General features: G+C 40.5%; 1 protein-coding gene across 1 annotated transcript in view; it reads left to right on the top strand.

Moving 5' to 3' along the window:
• LOC113640011 (cadherin-4-like) overlaps window positions 1–21,820 on the top strand; it is a 194,803-nt gene that overhangs the window by 105,538 nt on the left and 67,445 nt on the right. Inside the window, exon 3 of the mRNA XM_047807156.1 lies at window positions 1,331–1,516. Coding sequence (XP_047663112.1) covers window positions 1,331–1,516 — 186 coding nt within the window. The remainder of the gene's footprint in view (window positions 1–1,330; window positions 1,517–21,820) is intronic.

Below are 21,820 nucleotides of genomic sequence, written 5' to 3'. Positions count from 1 at the left end.
ATTTCTCTTTCTTTGTACTTCTAGTTTTGTCCCTTCTTCCCTTTCTTCTTCTTCTTCTTCTTCTTCTTCTTCTTCTTCTTCTTCTTCTTCTTCTTTTATACTGGTACCAGAGGAAACAACAGACAATGAATTTTCATCTAGAAAACATCCAAAAAGAGAACACACACACACACACACACATACACACACACACACACACACACACACACACACACACACACACACACACACACACACACACACACACACACACACACACACACAATAATGTGTACATGACACACATGAAACCAATTTTGCATTTTAACCATTTTTTTCATTTTAACCCTCTGGCTAAAATGGAGATAATGGAAAAATATAAAATTAACAATTTAAAAAAAATAAATAATAATAGCCACTTTAGTGTCAATGTCCATCTACAATGCAATTAGATTTTACACTAACTGATGCTTATGTACAAATTTGGAGCTTAATTCGATGCCGCTCTCTAAACTCAGAATGGAGAAATGGGCGTGGCCTGTACTGAAATGTCCACGCCCACTGAAGTATGAACGCTGTCATTCTGTACACGTCAGTTCTCAACCAGATTGTCCATGAAGCTTCCTGAAAAAAAATGAATATCAGTTCATTATTAGTTCCTTCTGAATGTTCTCTATATTGCAGCGATTGTCGGGGTCCAAGCACTTTTTTTTTTAAAGATTTAATAGAATCATAGTAGCAAATTGACTGTAAAGGTGATTATACAGTGAATTTACAACTGTACAGTTAATTGGCGTTTAAAAGCATTGAACAGGATGAAAATGTCCCACAGACTTTATTGAAAATGGGACATTTCAATGACAAGTTATAACCCATTTAGCTGTTATTGGACAAAATTGGATTTGAGCTGGCTGGCTGAACAAAAGCTAATGGCAGAGTCCAGAAAAAATACTGATTTATTTTTAGCATGCAGCATACACATTATATATCTCAGTTTGGAAAAGAAAAAGAAAGCAAGGGTTTAAAATATACAAAACAGTTCTTAAAGTTCATCAGTTCATCAAACATTCTGACAAGTTTGCAAACAGCACTTCATTTAGAACAACAAGAGAAAAACAAGAAGCCATAGCTGACAGCTTTCTGCCTCTGCCTTCGCGGCATCCCTGGCCGACGATGGCAGGAGTATAAATTTCGAATACGGCTATAGTGATGTTTACAGCTTTTAAACGACAGGATGAGGAAGAGAAACTGCGTCCATCTGCTCGGTACAGAGAGAGGTTTATCACACACTTTCCCCCGCTGACCTCCTCATGTTATTCATCCGTGCATCTCCTGCCGTTTTATTTTACAGGAAATGACAGGTAATTACATGGCAAGAGGACAGGAGGACACGAGGACGCAGGAAGTCGTTATCAGGTTCCCGTCAAGGCAGAACTCGAGCTCCAGCGAGTTGCAGAGGCAGAAGCGAGACTGGGTCATTCCACCAATCAACGTGCCGGAGAACTCCCGAGGTCCCTTTCCACAGATGCTCGTCAGCGTAAGTCCACTCCTTTTCTGTTTTGTCATGCTGCATGTTCGCATGTTCTAATCCCATGATGAACCCTCGAGAGTTCCAAGGTCCTTTGATTCCGGACACCAATGAATATGTTTTCTCTAAGGGTTCATTTGAAAAGTTGGGGATATTGCATTCTGAAAAGAAGGAAAAATTCTGTTCAATTCCCTTGGCCCCTACATCATATATTCCCATTACCACATGGTTCCAGGATCCTATACTTCCAGAGACCTATGCCATGATTCTTACAGTATATTCAAATCAATTAGGAAAAACATCTCCAAAATTCTATGTTTCAGTCCCCAATGTTGAAACCTTTCTGATAAGAAAACACACAACAAACAGCCTTAAAGGGTCCCCCTAGTGGGACAACTGGAAAACTCTCTGGGGTCCAACATTTAGTGACCCTTTTTTGTGATGGCTTTTGATTATCTTAGCTTCAATGTTCCCCAAGATCCTATATTCGAAGTTCCTTTGCATCTGAAGTACAATATTCCCAGAAACAATTTTTGTAGAATAATGTTGTCTAGGAAATGGTTGCTATGCTTCAGTATTTTAATTCTGTGTGGCCTAATTCCTATATCCAAGAGTTCCAAGGACCTTTGCTTTGATGACTCAAAAAATAGGATCTTAGCTTGAAAGTAGCGTGATATACGGCTAAGTATGGCGACCCATACTCCGAATTTGTTCACTGCATTTAACCCATCCAAAGTTCACACACACAGCAGTAAACACACACCCGGAGCAGTGGGCAGGCATTTATGCTGCGGCGCTTGGGGAGCAGTTGGGGGATTCGGTGCCTTGCTCAAGGGCACCTCAGTCGTGGTATTGCCGGCCCGAACTCACAACCTTAGGGTTAGGAGTCAGACTCTCTAACAATTAAGCCACGACTTCTCCTTATGCCTCTTTTCCAGCGGAAACAACCAGGTGCTGGTTGAGAGCGAGCGCTAGTGCTGGTTCAAAGTTGGTTCCACTGGCGAACCTTCTAAGAACCGGTTTGCCTTTCCACCGGCTAGAGAGCATCACAGCGCCGAGTGTGACGTCACTGTATACGTATCACGTGTCCCAGCGACGTTAGCGCAGCAGCGACAAACACAAACACAACAACAATGGCGGATGTTGCTTTACTGTTAATGTTCATGGCTTTGCGAACCTACATCGGCATCCAAACGCGGCGAATAAAACGTGTACGTGCAGCTCCGTGTAATCTGTATAAACGGAGGTTGTAATCGATAAAGTACATAACGTTATTTTATCGTTAACACAGAAAAACATTTAGCCTTAGCATGTAGCTACCTACTATCATGTGTGCTGATAATGTATCATATCACGGTAAAGTAAAAGTGTAATAAACATTAGTATACTTAAGGTAAGTTAACAGTAGCCCCGCCCATAGCCCCGCCCACAGCCCCTAACGCAAGCGGTTCTTAAGTCTAGACCAGCAACGTTTTGGTGCTACTTAAAAACCACTTTTCCTGGTTCGGAGCCGGTGCTTTGGCTGTCGAAACAGAAAGAACTGGTAGTAAATTAGGCTCTGGCTCCGAACCAGCACTCGAACTGCCTCGGTGGAAAAGGGGCATTACAGAAAGTATTCTAATGAGAACCATTTCTTATAAGGGAACACACTGCTGTAGTTTGCCCAAAGAGACAACCCGAAAAACCCTGTCCTTCACCAGGGTTCCATATTGCCCCATATTCCCAGGACCCTGTTGATTTTTGAGGGCTTCGGAGGAACATAGGGCCTTGGAAATAGGTAGCCCTGAAACATAGATCTCTCTGTTCCCATGGGGTCCTATAATTCTACGGTTCTTTGTTTCCACACTATTAGTGTTTCAACGGTGAACCAAAGGTTTAGTGGATCATTAAATATTTTAGCTTACTTGAGCTTAATGAAGCTCTTTCTTGTTGTCTCAATGTTCTACCAAGCGGACATCCGAGGAATGCTTAATGGTCCAAGGTCTTTGTTCACATGACCCTCAGGTTCTCTTGACCACTCTGTTCAGAAGATCCTATATTCTCATGACTTTTGTCCTACAAAAATCATCTCCTATGTTCCATGTTTCAGACCCACTACCAATATGATCAGCTAGAACGCAACTCAATCCATGTCTTAGGGTCCTGAGAACATCAAGCTGAGGAAACATAGGGGCCAATAGGGGTAAAACAGAATCTGGGAATTCTGGGATAAATAGACTAGCTTAGTCAAATCATAGCGACTTTTCTTTTTGATGTATGGTCAATACTAACAGCATGTTCTAGAGTTACATGACATGAAATTTTACTTTCAGTTAGAACCTTGCTATCATAAACTAGCCTTCAGGACACACCTCATAATACAAGTTAAATCTTGTTAATTTAATTTTTTTTTATTCAAATACCATCCATCTTCAGCATCGAAATGCTAAGAGCTTTACACAGAAGACCATCCAGAGAACCCTTTTCTCCCCCTTTAAATGTATTTATGACTGTAGCAGAGGCTTCAGGGTTGGGTACAAGACCCACACTAAGCAGCTTAGCATATATTAGCCACCCCATTCGCCGGCTCTTGTCATAAGGAGGCTTTGGAGGTGATTAGTGTGTGTCTTCGTGATGTGATTATGACTGTGCTGTGATGGCCTACTGCTGGTACAGAGGCTCAATGGAAAAAAAATAAATAAAACCAATGTTTCCCCGGCGTGGGTTCTTAAGCATCCCACACACATGCACATAAATATACTACTGTAACGCCTGCTTATCACACACATACAAGTGTTCTTTGGCCTGATTCAGCTCATTATCAGAGTTATCAGAGTTCAGTCTGGTACATTTAACCCTTTGTTTAGTCATTAATCTAGCAAATGAGTCGAGTATCTTAGCAACAAGCTATAACTCCAACCTGTAGACAAAAATATATTAGCTTTAAGCCAAAGCAGTGTATTTTCAATCTATGTTTAATACAGCTCTTTTAATAATAATAATAATGTATTTTTTCTGTGTGTGTTGGAGTGCGGTGTGTTTCTGTTACCTTAGAGCATATTGGTAATCAGCTCATTTATTTTATTACTTTCTTATTTGGTAGTACAGTGAGGTAAACTATACGTTTGTTTTACTTTTACTTTTCTAGTGTGGTCAGTTTAACCTGCAACTAATTATAATGCTAATATTTCTTTCCACGGTGGCTTAGTGGTTAGCACGTTCGCCTCACACCTCCAGGGTTGGGGGTTCGATTCCCGCCTCCGCCTTGTGTGTGTGGAGTTTGCATGTTCTCCCCGTGCCTCGGGGGTTTCCTCCGGGTATTCCGGTTTCCTCCCCCGGTCCAAAGACATGCATGGTAGGTTGATTGGCATCTCTGGAAAATTGTCCGTTGTGTGTGTGTGTGTGAGTGAATGAGAGTGTGTGTGTGCCCTGCGATGGGTTGGCACTCCGTCCAGGGTGTATCCTGCCTCGATGCCCGATGACGCCTGAGATAGGCACAGGCTCCCCGTGACCCGAGAAGTTCGGATAAGCGGTAGAAAATAAATGAATGAATGAATATTTCATTCCCAAGTAAATATTGATATCCGTTAAAACGATCCTCTTGCTAAGACAATTTGTGTTAATGTTCCTTTTTCTTCATCCTGACAACAGTGTAAAGTATAGATTGATTTGTTATGCTAGCATTTTTTCTTTCTACATGTATGTGCAGTTAATATGTAATTAATCATTATGCTAAAATATCTTTCCTTTCTACATGTTGAAAGGTTAGTTAGAACATGCTAATGTAATGTCTGGGTCTTATTTATATGTTGAAATGCAAGCTGTTAAAATTAGCCTCTTGCTAAGAAGATACAGTATGTACAAATCTTTCAGTTTAGTCTTATCACGATAGACTACTTTGCTACGATAACATTTTAAAATGTAGTAAATCATTATGCTAACATTTCTTTCCCTCGTTCACTTTGAAAAGCTATCTGTCAATGCTAGTTAGTTCCTACGAATGTCTTCTTTATCTGCCTTTGTAGGTAGAAATCTAATTCTTATGTATTTTTCTTTCCACGTTTATCTGCAGTGTTAGCTACTAGATGTTCGCAACAAGACTTTATCTAACTTTATTACACATGTTATGTAGGATGTTGGTTGAGCTAACGATTTAGCTAACTAGCTTAGCTACAGGCTGACATTTACCTCAGTGCATTTCAACATGTGCATTTAAAAAAAATGCACTAGCTTTAATGTTTAGCTACATTTCTAAGCTACGGATAAATGTTGTGCACTTAGCTCGTCATTGTCGTGTTTTGATCGTTCTCGTGATGAATATTTGGTGGATTGTTGCACATTTTTGCGCAATACTTGGCACGCGAGGCATTACATTGAACAACATCTTTGAATTGGGATTGCTTTAAGAAAAGAAAAACACTGTTTAGACATCACACATAGCACATGTTCCTAGCGTCTCCACAGCATGAGCAGAAAGCTCAGCGAGGCCTGAAAAGATGGAGGCGGTTTACACCCTCTGAGTGTTTCATCAGTGTGTTGACTCGTCTCGCTTCCACGTGTCTCCCGTGCCGTATCATTATTCGGTGCCAGCGCTCACACACTTTACATTCCAGCTCTGTCAGTGTGGCGATCAACATGAGCGTCTAAGATTGCAGAAAATTACATTCCGGCAGGGAAACCGCTAGTTTTCTGAAGCATAAAGATGAGGCAGGATTTGCTGAGGCATTAAGGCGGAGGTTTGAGGTTTTCTTGAAGCCGCACGGATAAATAAAGTAAATAAATAAGTGCTCAGATTTGTAAAGTTCTGCACTCCAGGAATCTGAAAACTCTGCATCACTGCGCTACTGAAAGACTCTTACAGACTCTGTGCTTTGGATTAAGATTGGTTTTGTTCTTTATTTACTCACACGGCTTTATAAGAACTCCGGTCTGATCATAGGTTCATTTTTAGCGAGAAATGTGAATTCCCTCTGGGATTAATAAAATGATCTATCTGTCTTCTACGTTGGATGTTAAAGGGGTAGATTTGAAATAGAGAGAGAGTGTGTGAGAGAGAGAGAGAGAGAGAGAGAGAGAGAGAGAGAGAGAGAGAGAGAGAGAGAGAGAGAGATGCAATAAGATGCTTTGGGAAAGGTCTGGTGTCTTTAGTGTACAAATATGGACTTGCTTTCTTATACTGTTTATTTGAAGAAGAAAAAAAAAAGGTTTGTGTTGAAAATCTCTCTCTCTCTCTCTCTCTCTCTCTCTCTCTGTGTCTCTCTCTCTCTCTCTCTCTCTCTCTTACTTTAACTTGAAATGAATTCATAATTCAGAGTTTTACTAATAACTACCAACCTGTCAAAATTTCTTAAGGGGAAGGGACATGGTAAAGGTGGAAAGGTTGCGTTTTTTTGTCTGCATCTGTCTAGGTGAACTTTGACCTGTGATCTCACAAACCTTGTCTTGTGAGGCAACGGAAAAAAGGAAGGTGAGACTGTAGACTCTTTTGTCAATAAAAAAGGAAAGGTTGCTAATTATTACATAGCAGCTAAACCAGACACCTCACCTCTTTAAATACTGTAGCTATAAATTTTATCTACTGATATTTGCTAATCATTACTGTAGTCATGTGCCCTGTGATGGGTTGGCACTCCGTCCAGAGTGTATCCTGCCTCGATGCCCGATGACGCCTGAGATAGGCACAGGCTTCCCGTGACCCGAGAAGTTTGGATAAGCGGTAGAGAATGAATGAATGAATTACTGTAGTCATCGTTTTTCCTGTCTGGCTCATGATACAGTTTTCTTGTTATCAATTTTGGCACCTCCGCAGTGTTCATTTGTCAAACTATTTTACATTAATTTGAGTAGCCAAAACATATTGGCGTCCTTTTATTTATTCTTTGCACCGCTGCTCTCATGCTAATGTAGCTAATGGAAGTCTGTTTCACCCAAAGTCATTTCTCTAAATCTGACTCAAACCAGACTTTTTTTTTTGACATGAAGTCAACTGGATGTGACGATGACGATCGTTTTTTTTGGATGTTCAACATCGATACGTTTCCCTGCAATTCCATGAATAGTGTCAACATCGCTTAGCTTTAAAATGTCTTTCTGAGCAAGATTCTTAGCTACATTAGCTTCGTAGCCTAATTACAATTCCACAGAATCAAACGTATACAATACAAACTAGGATTCACTGCTACGCTTCTTTCATGTTTTCTCTGCAAATTTTAACTTTAAGTACATGTTGTTCTAGCTCGTACATCCCTACGGGTCTAATCTCGTCCCGGGAGGCCGCAAGTCGAAAACGCTTTGTTGTATAACAAGGGGCAAACATGGAGATACAGATACAGTGATTGAAAAATAGGAGTGTTTTTTAAAAGATGTGATGCCCAGCCAGGGGTCCTTGTTAAAACCCAAAGAGGAATCCTTTGAGAAATGTCTCTCGGGGGTGTAGGGTTAGTCCAAAGCCCCCGACAAGAAATGAAGCAAAACAAGAGGAAGAAAGACAGCCTGAGTTAGAAAAGAATAAAAAGAGTCTTAGGAAGCCTAACGAGCAGCCAGCTCAGATCCACACCAGCGGTGTAAACATGGCCGTAAACAGGAAGTCAGTGAGCCATGCTGATGGTTCGTGTTGGACTTTAAGTCCTCTTCTTCCTTGTTTAATAGCATCTGTATGGCACCATCGTCTCGTCCTGCCACCCACCAGTACACAGGGATTCACGCTGAGGCTTCTGCACAAGACTAGCTCGCTATTGTTTGTCTCTTAATGCAGACGCTGAGGACTCACAGCGGGGAGAAACTTCAGATTTACGTTCCGCCGTGCTTTATCACAGCTAAGCGTCCTTCTGTTTCTATCTAGAACGACTCTGAAATTTTCCGTTTAGTTTCACACGATAGCTAAGCTGGGATTTAAGAGAGCAAAAGAGAGACCCAGACAAGACAAATTAAAATAATTAATCAGAGAAAATTGTAATAAAAAGGAAAGATATGATGAAATCAAGAATGCACTAGTATATTTAAAATGAGATTAAGTGGAACCTGAAGAATGAGAAGAAGAGGAAGTACCTCGGTGATGAAAGAAAAATCACTAATATTACTAAACGATTCGGAGGAAATCAGATTTACATTATAGAATTTGGGCTCATTTATAGGATAAGAAATATCAGATGGATTGATAGAAAAATCTTAAACGCAGCAGCAGTTTAAACTAACAGGACGTGACTTGGCCAGTTTAATGATCGTTATGATACAAAGCTATAAAACATACAGATTCAGAAGTTCTGTTTGATGCTATGAAGTAAAACATCTGCACTTTTCCCAAAAACTTCCTATTACTATTCTCCCCGTGCCTCGATGGTTTCCTCCGGGTACTCCGGTTTCCTCCCTCGGTCCAAAAACATGCATGGTAGGTTGATTGGCATCTCTGGAAAATTGTCTGTAGTGTGTGAGTGATTATTATTTTTTTTTTTGAAAGCATGAAGGAATCTACAGTCGTAAAATGTTTTAAAACAAGTTATTAAGGAATGTTAATTTGTTAATTTCCTCAAAGTTTTTAAATTTGGGTGACAAGAAAAGTGTCTTCTAATACAGAGAAATGCCACGCCTTCTTCACTGAGACGGATAGATACCGAGGCCACGCCTTCATCTCTGAGATGGATAGATACCGAGGCCACGCCTCCTACACTGAGACGGTTAGGTACCGAGGCCACACCTTCTTCACTTAGACGGATAGATACCGAGGCCACGCCTCCTACACTGAGACGGTTAGATACAGAGGCCACGCCTTCTTCACTTAGACGGATAGATACCGAGGCCACGCCTCCTTCACTGAGACGTATAGATACCGAGGCCACGCCTCCTTCACTGAGACTGACCCAGAGACACACCTCCTTCAGTCAAACATCCTGATCTCATCCTAAACCTCATCAAGTTCCTCCCTTGTTAAATGAAAGAGACAAAAACCCTGCTCAAATTCTCAGAGGTAGAAAATAGAGATGGAATAAAGAAGCAGTCGAAGGAATAGTAAACAAAGAGAATAGCAGCAAAGGTGAACCCATACTGTGGCAAAATGAGACAATGTAGAGACAAGGAGACAGAGAGAAAGCAAGTATGCATGACTCCATTTCTCATAGCAGGGTTGACTGGTCCTGTCTGATAACCACCTTGCCTAATGACCTATGAAGGCAATCCCTAGCATAATGGGATGTTTTGTCATCTGTCTAAGAAATGAGTGACATCACTCCATCTACCTCCTGCACAGAGTCAGTGTTACGAAACTGATAGAGTTTTAATGCTTGGTTCTGTTGTTTTTGTATTAAATACAGGAATGGACTTTGAAAACTTTCTAACAAACAAACTAGCATTAAAAAAAGTCAACTTTATAGTACTGTATATATACAATACAGAGCCAGTTGATCAGTTCTGTCGGTATTAACAAAGGGAATGTTATGTGTATTATTAGCCATTTCAGGGGCTCAGAGGTTCCAGATTGTTTAAATCTGGTGCAAATCTGTTATGTAACTCCTCTGTTTACTCCATGTAGACAAGAACCAGAATAATCCTTCATGATACAAGACAAAACACCACAGCTTAACAGAAAGATGTTCGCCAATGACGTGTTAATGCACTTCATCATCACATCCCCGAATCTGTATTAATGCAGCTAACTAGCTAATTATATGTTAATAGTACAGTACCTTTAATATGTGTTCCTTTAGGTTCTGAGGTGCATCAGTAATGACAGCTGAAAATGACCAGTCATAAGCACTATTCGGACGGGATTAGTTTTACCTGGGGACGTGGGGGTAAAGTAATAATTACCAGAGCTTCTCTGTGATTTTAATCCCGTCCGAATGTGCCATCTCGGTAATCATTACGGACAATAGCACTATTCGGACAGGACTAGTTCTACCTGGGGACGTGGAGTAATGCAATTTTACCTCAGGACATCTGTAATATTAATTGGACAATTCGCACGGGACAAGACATCTCAGTAAAACTAGCAGAAGTGGGAGGGGTAACTCGCTTTACACACCACAGTAACCTCCTTGTCATCATGTGCGTATGACGTTGCTTCCTGTTTCAAGCGCCTCCATGCTTGCCAAACGTGCCAAAAACTACTTTTAAACAGGAAATGACGGAATTTTACCGTACATACTTACAGCGGGTCTTTTCGGACGGGATTAGTATTACCTGAGGTAATTTTTCCAGACCTTTTTGCAGAAGGTAAAAGTCGCCGTAATCTTTACTGACATTAGCACTATTCGGAACGGGATTAGTTCTACGTGGGGACGTGGGGGGTAAAGTAATTATTACCAGAGCTTCTCTGTGATTTTAGTCCCGTCCGAATGCGCCATCTCGGTAATCATTACGGACAATGTCAGTAAAGATTACGCCGACTTTTAACTTCTGTAATAAGGTCCGGAAAAATTACCTCAGGTGATACTGATCCCGTCTGAATAGACCCGATGTAAATATGTACGGTAAAATTCCGTCATTTCCTGTTTAAAAGTAGTTTTTGGCACGTTTTTCAAGCATGGAGGCGCTTGAAACAGGAAGCAACGTCATACGCACATGACGACAAGGAGGTTACTGTGGTGTGTAAAGCGAGTTACCCCTCCCACTTCTGCTAGTTTTACTGAGATGTCTTGTCCCGTGCGAATTGGCCAATTAATATTACAGATGTCCTGAGGTAAAATCGCATTACTCCACATCCCCAGGTAAAACTAGTCCCGTCCGAATAGTGCTTTACTTGTTAGCTGCGTTAATCTCGTAGCCTCATCAGTACAAACCGAACCCTTTACGTCTTAGCTGATTGATTATGTTTCATGGATCTTTTCGAGCTCGTAAACGAGTTCAGTAAACATCCTGAAGGAAGGATTTTTTGTTTTTTGTTTTTAACAGGAAAAAGGCAAAGCCATAATGGCAACCCTTGAAAAACACAGCACTTGAAGGGTTGAGTAAATTTCCCATCTACACAGGTGTGTTTTGTGGTTTTCTTTCTTCTTCAGTAGAGCAATCAATGTTGTTGTTTTTTTTTTTCTTCTTCAGAAGTTTTTTTTTTTGAGTGTCCATTGATCTTCACAGTCCTCCAGCACCGGAGAGCCATTGATTTCTCTCCTCACTCGCTCTCTCTTTGTCTTTCACTCTTTGGTAAATAAAGCCTTAACCTCAAGCCAAACTCTGGCTACATCAACAGAAAATCTCACACCCTTCCCGATGAACAGCTTGTTCTCAGCATGAGAGGCCTGGCTGCTTCGTTTTTCTTCTTCTTCTGCCATGACCGAATATGAAGTCCATTTTTTTCACTCGTAACGCGTGCATTCTGAATTTACTCACATCCACGAGTCGCCTATTCGAGATCGCGTGCCGTAAATGCGATTTCTTGCGCATACAGCCATCATCTTACCAAAACATTTTATTTGTCTCTCCGTCTATATTTTTTTTAAACACGTCTCTTACCTACGTAACCCGGCAACATGAGAACGATCTTTGTTTTGAAGTGAATTAGGAAAAGCACTTAAAAGCGCGAGCGGTGCTAAGACGTTTACGTATCTATAATTACATTGGAAGCCAAGCGAGACGCCTGATAGAACGTCGAACCTGAGAATCGTCTTGTGTTTTTCTTGTAGCTCTAATATACTTCACCAATACACAAAAGCACCAGGCCTCGGGCTGAATGGATGCGCCATCGCAGACGCTTCATGGGCAATTTTCAAGCGCCACCATCGATTTTTTTTGCAAAACGTTTTGATAGAAACATTTACTCTCAGGCGCTTTTTTCCCCCCCAGCTCATCCAGAAGCCATTGCTCTCGACTTCTTCGGGTTTTTGGTAATGCTTTAAACGTTAAAAAAAATATCTCTGGTTAAAGTCGATACGCGTCGATAGATAACGTCTCGAACGAAACTAAATGCAGCCCTTCGAGTGCGAAAGTAGCGGACTTCAAAGCACGTAACGGAGGTTTAAATATCGTCAAATCGAAATTTTTACGATTCGCTTGCAGAATGAGCAAAATGGGCTTCCACATAACCCACACTACTCCAACACATTTCAAGGACATTTACTTCATCGCTTCAATAGTCTGGCACACGTATATAACCATCTTTTTATGGTGTCCATATGGATCTCATAAAACGGTGGCATTTACAGCAAAGTAGAACAGGTTCCTTTCATTTAGGGAATGTTTTTCAGCCAGGTCTCATGAAATTCCCTCTCGAGTGAGGTTTCAGAGACGGCTGATAATTTACTAGCAACTCAAATAAGTGGTTTGAAATTATATGACTGCATTAAGTACTGTAGTAGTTTGAATCTTCAGATTTTTGAACATTTTTTTTTACTGCATTTAAAAACAGCCTTTAATAAATCGATACACAGAAATTTATATCTAGAATTATTGTACCCATATGTAGGGATTTAATGACATTTGGGCTTCCTAATCTTTATTTTTCTTTATTTATGAGCTGTATGCTTCTCAGAGCAGGTTTTTACAACTGATAATAAAAGTAACAAACTTTTCCTCTCCATGGAAATGACAGAGTTTTGCTTATACAGCCTGCATTACTACAAAAGTCTTTAAACAGGACATGGATCATTATGTGAAAGCACACTGCTGACATCGGGTCACATTTCAGTGATCAGTTAGAAACATGGGCCTTTTTTTCCAGCAACGTTCCGACTTAAAGCATCGCACTTAGTTAAAACAAACTACAGCCAGTTGCTTATATGTGATTAGGTGATGAGTCTCGCAAACATGGACGACAACGTATGTGATCGGTCTCTCTATATTCTCTGTAGTGTTTGTCTCATGTAATCTCCAGGGTGTTCCTTGTCTTGTGCCTGAAATATCTTGGGATAAACTACAGTTTCTCTGCAACCCTGTGTAGAATAATCACTACAGAAATGGATGGATGAATTGATGAACATACAAATGGATAGATGGATTGATAAAGGGAAGAATGGGTACATGGATGGATGGATGGATGGATGGATGGATGGATGGATGGATGGATAGATGGATGGATAGATGTATGGATGTATGGATAGGTGGACATACAAGCGGGTGGATGGATGGATGGATGGATGGATGGATGGATGGATAGATAGATGTATGGATGTATGGATAGGTGGACATACGGATGGATGGATGGATGGATGGATGGATGAACGAACGAAGGGATGGATGGATCAATTGGAGGATGGATGAACAATTGGATGGATGGATGGATGGATGGATGAATTGATGAACATACAAATGAATAGATGGATCGATAAATGGAAGAATGGGTACATGGATGGATGGATGAATGGATTTGAGGGCATACAAACAGATGGATGGATGGATAGATAGATGTATGTATGGACAGATAGGTGGACATACAAGCGGGTGGATGGATGAATGGATAGATGTATGGATGGATGGATGAACAAAGGGATGGATGGATCAATTGGTGGACGGATGAACAGTTGGATGGATGGATGGATGGATGGATGGATGGATGGATGGATGGATGGATGGATAGTTGGACAGAGAGATGGATGGATTGATTGGTGGATGGATGGATGAACAGTTGGATGGATGGATAGTTGGACAGAGAGATGGATAGATGGATGGATGGGTGGATCGATGAATGGATGGATGGACAGCTAGACAGTCGGATGGACAGATTTGTTGGTGGATGGATTGATGGACAGAGAGATGGATGGATGGACAGATGAACAGACGGATCGATTGAAAGTCTCAGTGTGTTTTGTACCACGTAGCCTCTATAAACAGTTCAATAGAAATGTAATTTTTTTTAGGTTTATAAAAAGACAGCTATAAATTTACATTCTCAGGGAACATCCCGTATCGACTCGTTGCATTCTGTCATGCATGCTAACCTGCCGAAGCTGCCAGCCTCCTCGATTTACTAGCACCTGATAAAAAACCAAGCTGAATAATGTTTATGGAACGATAATGGCCCGAGGCTGTGAAAGTCTTGTGTCAGAATTTCCAAAATGCCTTGTGTTGATGTAAGACAAAACAGTTACTTGACAGGATTGATCATTCCTGATGTTCTAATATTGAGAAAATGTCCATCAGGATATCAAACATAGAGGATCAGAGCAGCCAAAAAAAGAACTATACTGTTATAAATATAAATGAAAAGTCCACCTGTACAACGTGATCTTTTTGATGAATAGGCTGGTTTTATTTCCTTGTCAGTTTTATGTTGTTTGGTTGCTGGGTTTATTTTATGACGTGTCAGGCAACAAGCCTGAACTAAATTAAAAATAGCCTTCATAAAAATTATTTGAAATGCTAGGTGTTTTCTCCACCAGTTCGAGTGTGCTTGCTTTCCGACCCATGTTGTTACCTCGCGGATACTGAGGTAAGGAGATCGGATATCGTTATGTGAATCGGCGTATGGTCTACAGGAGGTAGGGCTTTGCCGAAGACTTTGGCTTACTACACACAGGGACATTGGTGACTGGATTTCTGGTGACGACTATAATTAATATAGAATATAATCGATCAGTGGGAAAACCCAAACATATCGAACATTTCAGGTTTATATGTCATACAAATGTGTTTGCTAGCATGGTGCTTCGAGCAGGACGGTAGGCTAGCTAGTGGATTTTTCTAATCATTAAAGACTTTAAAGTGGATCAGATTTAAAATGTACTGTATAGAGAATGGAGGCATGATGGCTTAGTGGTTAGCACGTTCGCCTCACACCTCCAGGGTCGGGGGTTCGATTCCCGCCTCCGCCTTGTGTGTGTGGAGTTTGCATGTTCGGGCATCAAGGCAGGATACACCCTGGACGGAGTGCCAACCCATCGCAGGGCACACACACACTCTCATTCACTCACACACTACGGACAATATTCCAGAGATGCCAATTAACCTACCATGCATGTCTTTGGACCGGAGTACACGGGGAATCGAACCCCCAACCCTGGAGGTGTGAGGCGAACATGCTAACCACTAAGCCATCGTGCCCCCTAGAACAACAACATAATAATACTAAAAAAAATAAATTGTCCGTAGTGTGTGAGTGTGTGAGTGAATGAGAGTGTGTGTGTGCCCTGTGATGGGTTGGCACTCCGTCCAGGGTGTATCCTGCCTCGATGCCCGATTGAAGCCTGAGATAGGCACAGGCTCCCCGTGACCCGAGAAGTTCGGATAAGCGGTAGGAAATGAATGAATGAATGAATGTAGAATGTCACGCCTATCTTTACATTTCCAACCTAATCTACTAATGGTAAAACAATACTTCTGGCAAACTGTAAAGAACTCTGAGTTTACAACAGGAAATTAATCCTCGCTTTGATTATCAGCTTCATCTACATTAGTCTCTGTCTCATCGCTGATCGTAAAAGTCTCTCACAAGGCTCTTTATTGTCTCTTTGCTCCATTGGTTTCTGTTCCTGCTAACATCATAGTGGAGGAACAGAGCCTCACTTCTGTTCTGTTAACTTTATTTTATTAATCTCTTTTACTTATTCATTTAAAGTCCGCTCGTTAGTATCCGATTCTCTGCAGTCTCACGTCTCTATACAACGAAGTCGTTCTTTTAGCCGTCAAACTTCTATCGTTTGCTACAGCGATAATGTTTCTCAGTGGGAGGAGCAACTAGCAATCCAAATAAGTTTCTTGTGCTAAAATGGAACATTTTGGAGAACGATTTGGCGTTTGGTTATAACACGGTGCCTTGCAAAATTATTCATACCCACTGGGCTTTTTCACATTTTGACACGTTACAATCACAAACAAAAATGTATTTTATTAGGATTGTATGTGATAGACCAACACAAAGTGGCACATAATTGTGAAGTGGAAGGAAAATGATAAATGAAAATAAATAGCTAAATATCTGAAAAGTGTGGTGTGCATTTGTATTCAGCCCCACTGTGTCAGTACTTTGTAGAACCGCCTTTCGCTGCAATTACAGCAAAGTCTTTTGGTGTATGTCTCCACCAGCTTTGCACAGAGTGAAACAGAGAGAGTGAAATTTTTGCCCATTTTTCTTTTCAAAATAGCTCAAACTCGGTCAGATCGGATGGCGAGCGTCTGCGAAGGCAGTTGGTTTCACCGGATTTTAGTTAGGGGTATCAGCGTAAAGGGGGCTGAATACAAATGCACATTACACTTTTCAGATATTTATTTGTAAAAAAAAAAAATTTGGACACCATTTATCATTTTCATTCCACTTCACAATGATGTGCCACTTTCTTTCGGTCTATTTTGTAAAATCCCAATAAAATACATTTCTCTTTGTAGTTCTAACGTGTCAAAATATGGAAAAGTTCAGTGGGTATGAATACTTTTGCAAGGCACTGTATTCAGCATCACATCATACGAGGTGAAGGACAAGCAAATATTTGAGACTGGTCTCTTTAAATTCTCTGTAGTGTGTGTGTGTGTGTGTGTGTGTGTGTGTGTGTGTGTGTGTGTGTGTGTGTGTGTGTGTGTGTGTGTGTGTGTGTGTCTCCTGTGATGTCCAGACTGTTCCTTGCCTTAGGCCTGAAATATCTTGGGATAGACTCCAGTTTCCCTGCAACCCTGTATAGAATAAGCACTATAGAAATATATGGGTGGATGGATGGACAAATGGACATATGAATGGATGGATGGATGGATGTATGAAAGGATGGATGGACAATAGTACAGATGGATTAGTGGGTGAATGGATGTTTTTTTTATCTTTAAAAATTGATTTTTATCTTTGAAAAAAAATGTCAATGTGCATAAATAAAAAGGCCATTTTAGTAAAATAATTAATTAATTAATTACTTCAAGATTTTGAAGTACATTATTAAGTATTAAAAAAAAGAAAGAAACAAAGAAAGAAACAAACAAAACACAATTTCTCATCATTTCTGACTGAGACATCAGACATGTTTTCCAGACTGCTGCACATTTATGTTTTACAGGATGAATCTACTCGTTATTCTAGCGAAGATGAAAAGAACTAAGTAGCAAAGCAGACAGACTCTTCATCGCTATTTTACTGAGCAGATCATTGTGTCCTTGAGGAAATTTTGCTTTCACTGACTGCATTTTTTTTTTTTTAATGTCAGCTCTGGGTACTTTGGAGATAAATAGAGGCTCATCAGCAGTGACCTAGCACAGCCATTTGACTGGCTTTGATTAAAAAAAGTATTTTATTTACCTGTAAAAACTAAGTTGGCCCTGAGGAATGTGTGGAATCAATACTTGTCAAAGATCGTTTGTCAGAAATAAGATGTATCTAATACCTCCAGTGACCCTTTACAGCTCAGACCTAGCGTTTAGCATTTGAACGTTGCGTCGTTTGCTTAGCACTGAAGCCGCAATCCTGATGTACTGTACCGGGACGTCTTGTGCGTTTACGGCATTTGGCAGTGACTAATGTTTTTTTTTATTTCATTTCATACAACTGAGCAACCGAAAGATCTGAGATTTGATCGTGCAACCTTCTGGTCAGTAGTCCAACACCTTAACTGCTAGGCTCCCACATGCCCAGGTCTATGTTTCTAACTCAACGGTTAAAAAAAACATTTTTGACAATTTCATTACTCTGGATGATTGAGATCCTAGTCTGAAGGCACTTATCGCCTTCTTACAAGTGGTGGCCGCCATGACTAAATAAATAAATAAATAAATAAATAAATAAATAAATAAATCCCCTGCTGTAGTCTGTTCTGCTTGGTTAAAACACTCCTTCACACCCATTTGTCGATGTGCCGCTTGGCCTGCACAGATTACAGAAATCGGCTTTTCTAGGAGGCTTTGAACTGAGCCGGTGTTTCAGGAACGCAGAAGGCAAAACCGCAAAGAGATTCGATTTTGCAGGAGGCCTTGTCAAATCCCCACAGTGACAAACCTGTAATGTTCCCTTGTCACACTCCATGGCTCCTATTTCCAGCCCCGTGGGTTTGCAAAACATTTATTTGCCTGGGTGTACTGGGTAGATCACTAATCAGGTAATTGATGTACAGTACTGTGCTATGTGGCTAAAATATGGTTATCATAGAGTCAGCCTGATTCGGAAGTGAGTATAAGGACACATACAGTAATCTAGCATAACCCGTAGTGTATGCAGAAGAATTGTCAAGTCAAAAGATTTAGATTCGTGGACATACGCGTCTCCATGATAAAGTTCTAAAGTTAATCTAACCAGAGAAGGTTCAAGAGGAACTCATCCAAACCTACTGTAAGACTCTGACACCGGTGTTAAAGAACTGTATAAAAGTACGAAATAGGTCTTTGTAAACTTTGTTGTAACCAAATAAAACTTGCCTTTTAAAAGTGGTCATTTTGCACCCACCCCCACCCCGCCAGCAGCTACACAAAGAAGTAGGTGCAAACGGTGCTTGAGTAGAAAATGGCTGGTGTGAAAGAAGCCTAAGAGCATAATGGGAGCTGTGGTAGCTCAGTGGTTAAGCGTTATGACTTCACGCCCCAGTCCTGGCAGGGGTTGACTGCAGGCAGGGGGACCATTAACCATCATCTTGTCCTACACCGGTTTTACCCTTGAGAAAGTCTATAAGGTCTTATCGGCTGGGTCGCTAACAGAGAGTCTGGTCCTGTGCTTGTGTTTGAAAAAAATAGGTGTCAGAAAATAAGAAGAAATAACATCTAGCGATACAGCGCTAAAAAAATTTAGGAACTGCTAATATACTGCTTGTAGTGCTGAAATATTCAGGTATACTGTACATTTTGTAGCAGTGGCAGCTTGCAGTTTAATTTCAGAACGTTCCAGAAATATCACCAATCTGTACATCTTCATTATTGAACAATTTCTGGGGAAACCGTAATGATCACTGGAGCTTTTTTTTGTATGTTTGTTTTAAAACATTTATTATTCCAAAACTTTTACCACAAGTAATTGCATCATAAAATAAAGCAGCCAATCAGGTTTTAATATGCAAATCCAGACCACCGGTATATGCATTTTTTTGTGTAACTGCCACATCCAGAGTTAGGGTTAGGGTTAGGGTTACGGTAGGTAAGGTAAGGTAAATACCTAAGGTAAGCCATTTGATTATTTTCCTGTTAACTTGTCTTTAGCTGTGTAAGACTTCCAGTGTGGATGGAATAAATGGTTTTTTTTTTTTTTTTTTGCAAAGGTGCACTTTTTCCAGAAATGGAACATTTTCACAATCTCGCAGTTGAGCCGAAAAGTGACCACATCCTCGACGGTGTTGCACTTAGACGAAACCGAGCAAATCAAAAGGCATAAGGGAACAAATAAGCGAGCCAGAAAGAGAAAGATAGACGGAGACAGAGCGCGGGGATGCATTAAGCTAAGCTGATGAAGCTGAAAGACTGCGGTGAAGGCGTCGGGTGGCACGATGTTGAGACGCGAGCGGCTCTTTTATGATGGATTATTACCCAGCCTGCCACTGTGTTTACTGCTGCTAGACTTCCATGAGCCTCTGGATCCATCTACCCTCCCGTCGGGCCTAATGAAGCTCTTTGGCGTCTGTCTCGAACGCCTGTGCCAAAATAACGGGGCTCAGAAATCTTCTACTTCATCCCTCTCCAGTGCTCCTGGTGTGACATGTGTTCAAACAAGAAATTATATGAGGATACAGAAAGAGACATAGAGAGAGAGACAGAGAGAGAGACAAAGAGAGACCGAGGGAATGAATGATGTTCCTCTGAACCAAAAAAGGCAAGCAAGAGAAATTCGCAGAGTCGTGTGTGTTTCCCTTCTGCCTCGTCGCACTCGTATTGTTTTGCCGTCTGCTTTTCTTCCATTTGTCCTTATTTATTTATGTTGTCTGTCTCGTTCCTGTCTCTAAAACGTTCCCAAAAAGATACAGCAAGCCCTTATTTATGTTTTGCCCAGCCATTCGTTCGGCCGCCGCTCTCTCCATATGGTACGCTTCATGGTGCTAAATAAGGACAAACACATTTCCCTCCTGAAACACGCTTGGCTCAGGAGAAGTCTGTAGATGGTTAACAGCGGCTCAACGGTACATAATTCATACGCTTCAACATGGAGACATGAGTCAGGAATCCTCGAGGCCCGTATTTGGCAGTCAATTTGCTGGAAGAATCTAAGATCCAGAGAGAGGAAGAGAGTCCAGTTCCAGGAAATAAGATCTGTAAACAGCATCCCGAGATTAGCTGAACCGTGTCCAATGTACACCGACTTCTCCATTTTTTTTCTTTTGCATCTCATAAGAAAAGGAATGAAAACTGATGTATCAATTTCTTTTGGAGCTTTATCAAGTAGATGCCAAATGCAGCGTCTGTACTGTTGAATTACAGTTTTCTTCTCATCCAGAGTGAAATTCTTTCGTCTGTTATTATGTTTTAATAACTAAATAACTTACTCCATATGAATATAATGCTAACTTGAGTCGTAGGCTGGTTTCTAGGCTAGTTTGAGTGTTAGCCTGTTAAACACTAAATCTATAATGCTACATTTAGTGTTCACCTTCTTGTAAAGAAGAAGAAGAAGCTCTTATTACTGGGGACGACACATATGATGACCCGCAAAGCACAGGGTTAGTCATGGTGCCGTGACTCTGGAGCAGAGAAGAGAGGCTCAAGGGCCCGAAAGTTTAAATGTTAACCAATGACGATGCTAATTCGAGTGTTAGTCTGTTTAATATAATGCTAGTTTGAATGTTATCCTGATTTTAATACTAGTTTGATGTTAGTTCTTCAGTATTATGCTAGTTTGAGTGTTATCCTGTTTACTAAAATGCTAGTTTGATGTTAGCTTGATTAATATTATTACTTTGAGTGTTAGTGTATTTACGACAATGCTAGTTTGATGTTAGCTTGATTAATATTATTACTTTGAGTGTTAGTGCATTTACGACAATGCTAGTTTGATGTTAGCTTGATTAATATTATTACTTTGAGTGTTAGTGCATTTACGACAATGCTAGTTTGATGTTAGCTTGATTAATATTATTACTTTGAGTGTTAGTGCATTTACGACAATGCTAGTTTGATGTTAGCTTGATTAATATTATTACTTTGAGTGTTAGTGCATTTACGACAATGCTAGTTTGATGTTAGCTTGATTAATATTATTACTTTGACTGTTAGTGCATTTACGACAATGCTAGTTTGATGTTAGCTTGATTAATATTATTACTGTGAGTGTTAGTGTGTTTACTACAATGCTAGTTTGATATTAGTTTGACAGCTTTCAGTGCGAGCTTACAATCTTACACTGAATTTCAGTGTTGAAGATAAATCTGAGCTGCTTTTTAGATGAACAAACACTCGGAGCGTCTCAGAGAACGGAAATGGGTTTGATATCAACATTTACTCTGAAGTTACAAACATCTGTGTGGAAAAAAAAAAACAGAAATAGTGATGAAACTCAACAAATCCTTAAAGTCCTGAGCGTCTACTTTC

This window comes from Tachysurus fulvidraco, chromosome 23 (genome assembly GCF_022655615.1).
Source record: "Tachysurus fulvidraco isolate hzauxx_2018 chromosome 23, HZAU_PFXX_2.0, whole genome shotgun sequence".
NCBI lineage: Eukaryota > Metazoa > Chordata > Actinopteri > Siluriformes > Bagridae > Tachysurus > Tachysurus fulvidraco.
Note: the sequence above shows the minus strand (reverse complement) of the source record. Positions and strands in the feature narration are given on the sequence as shown.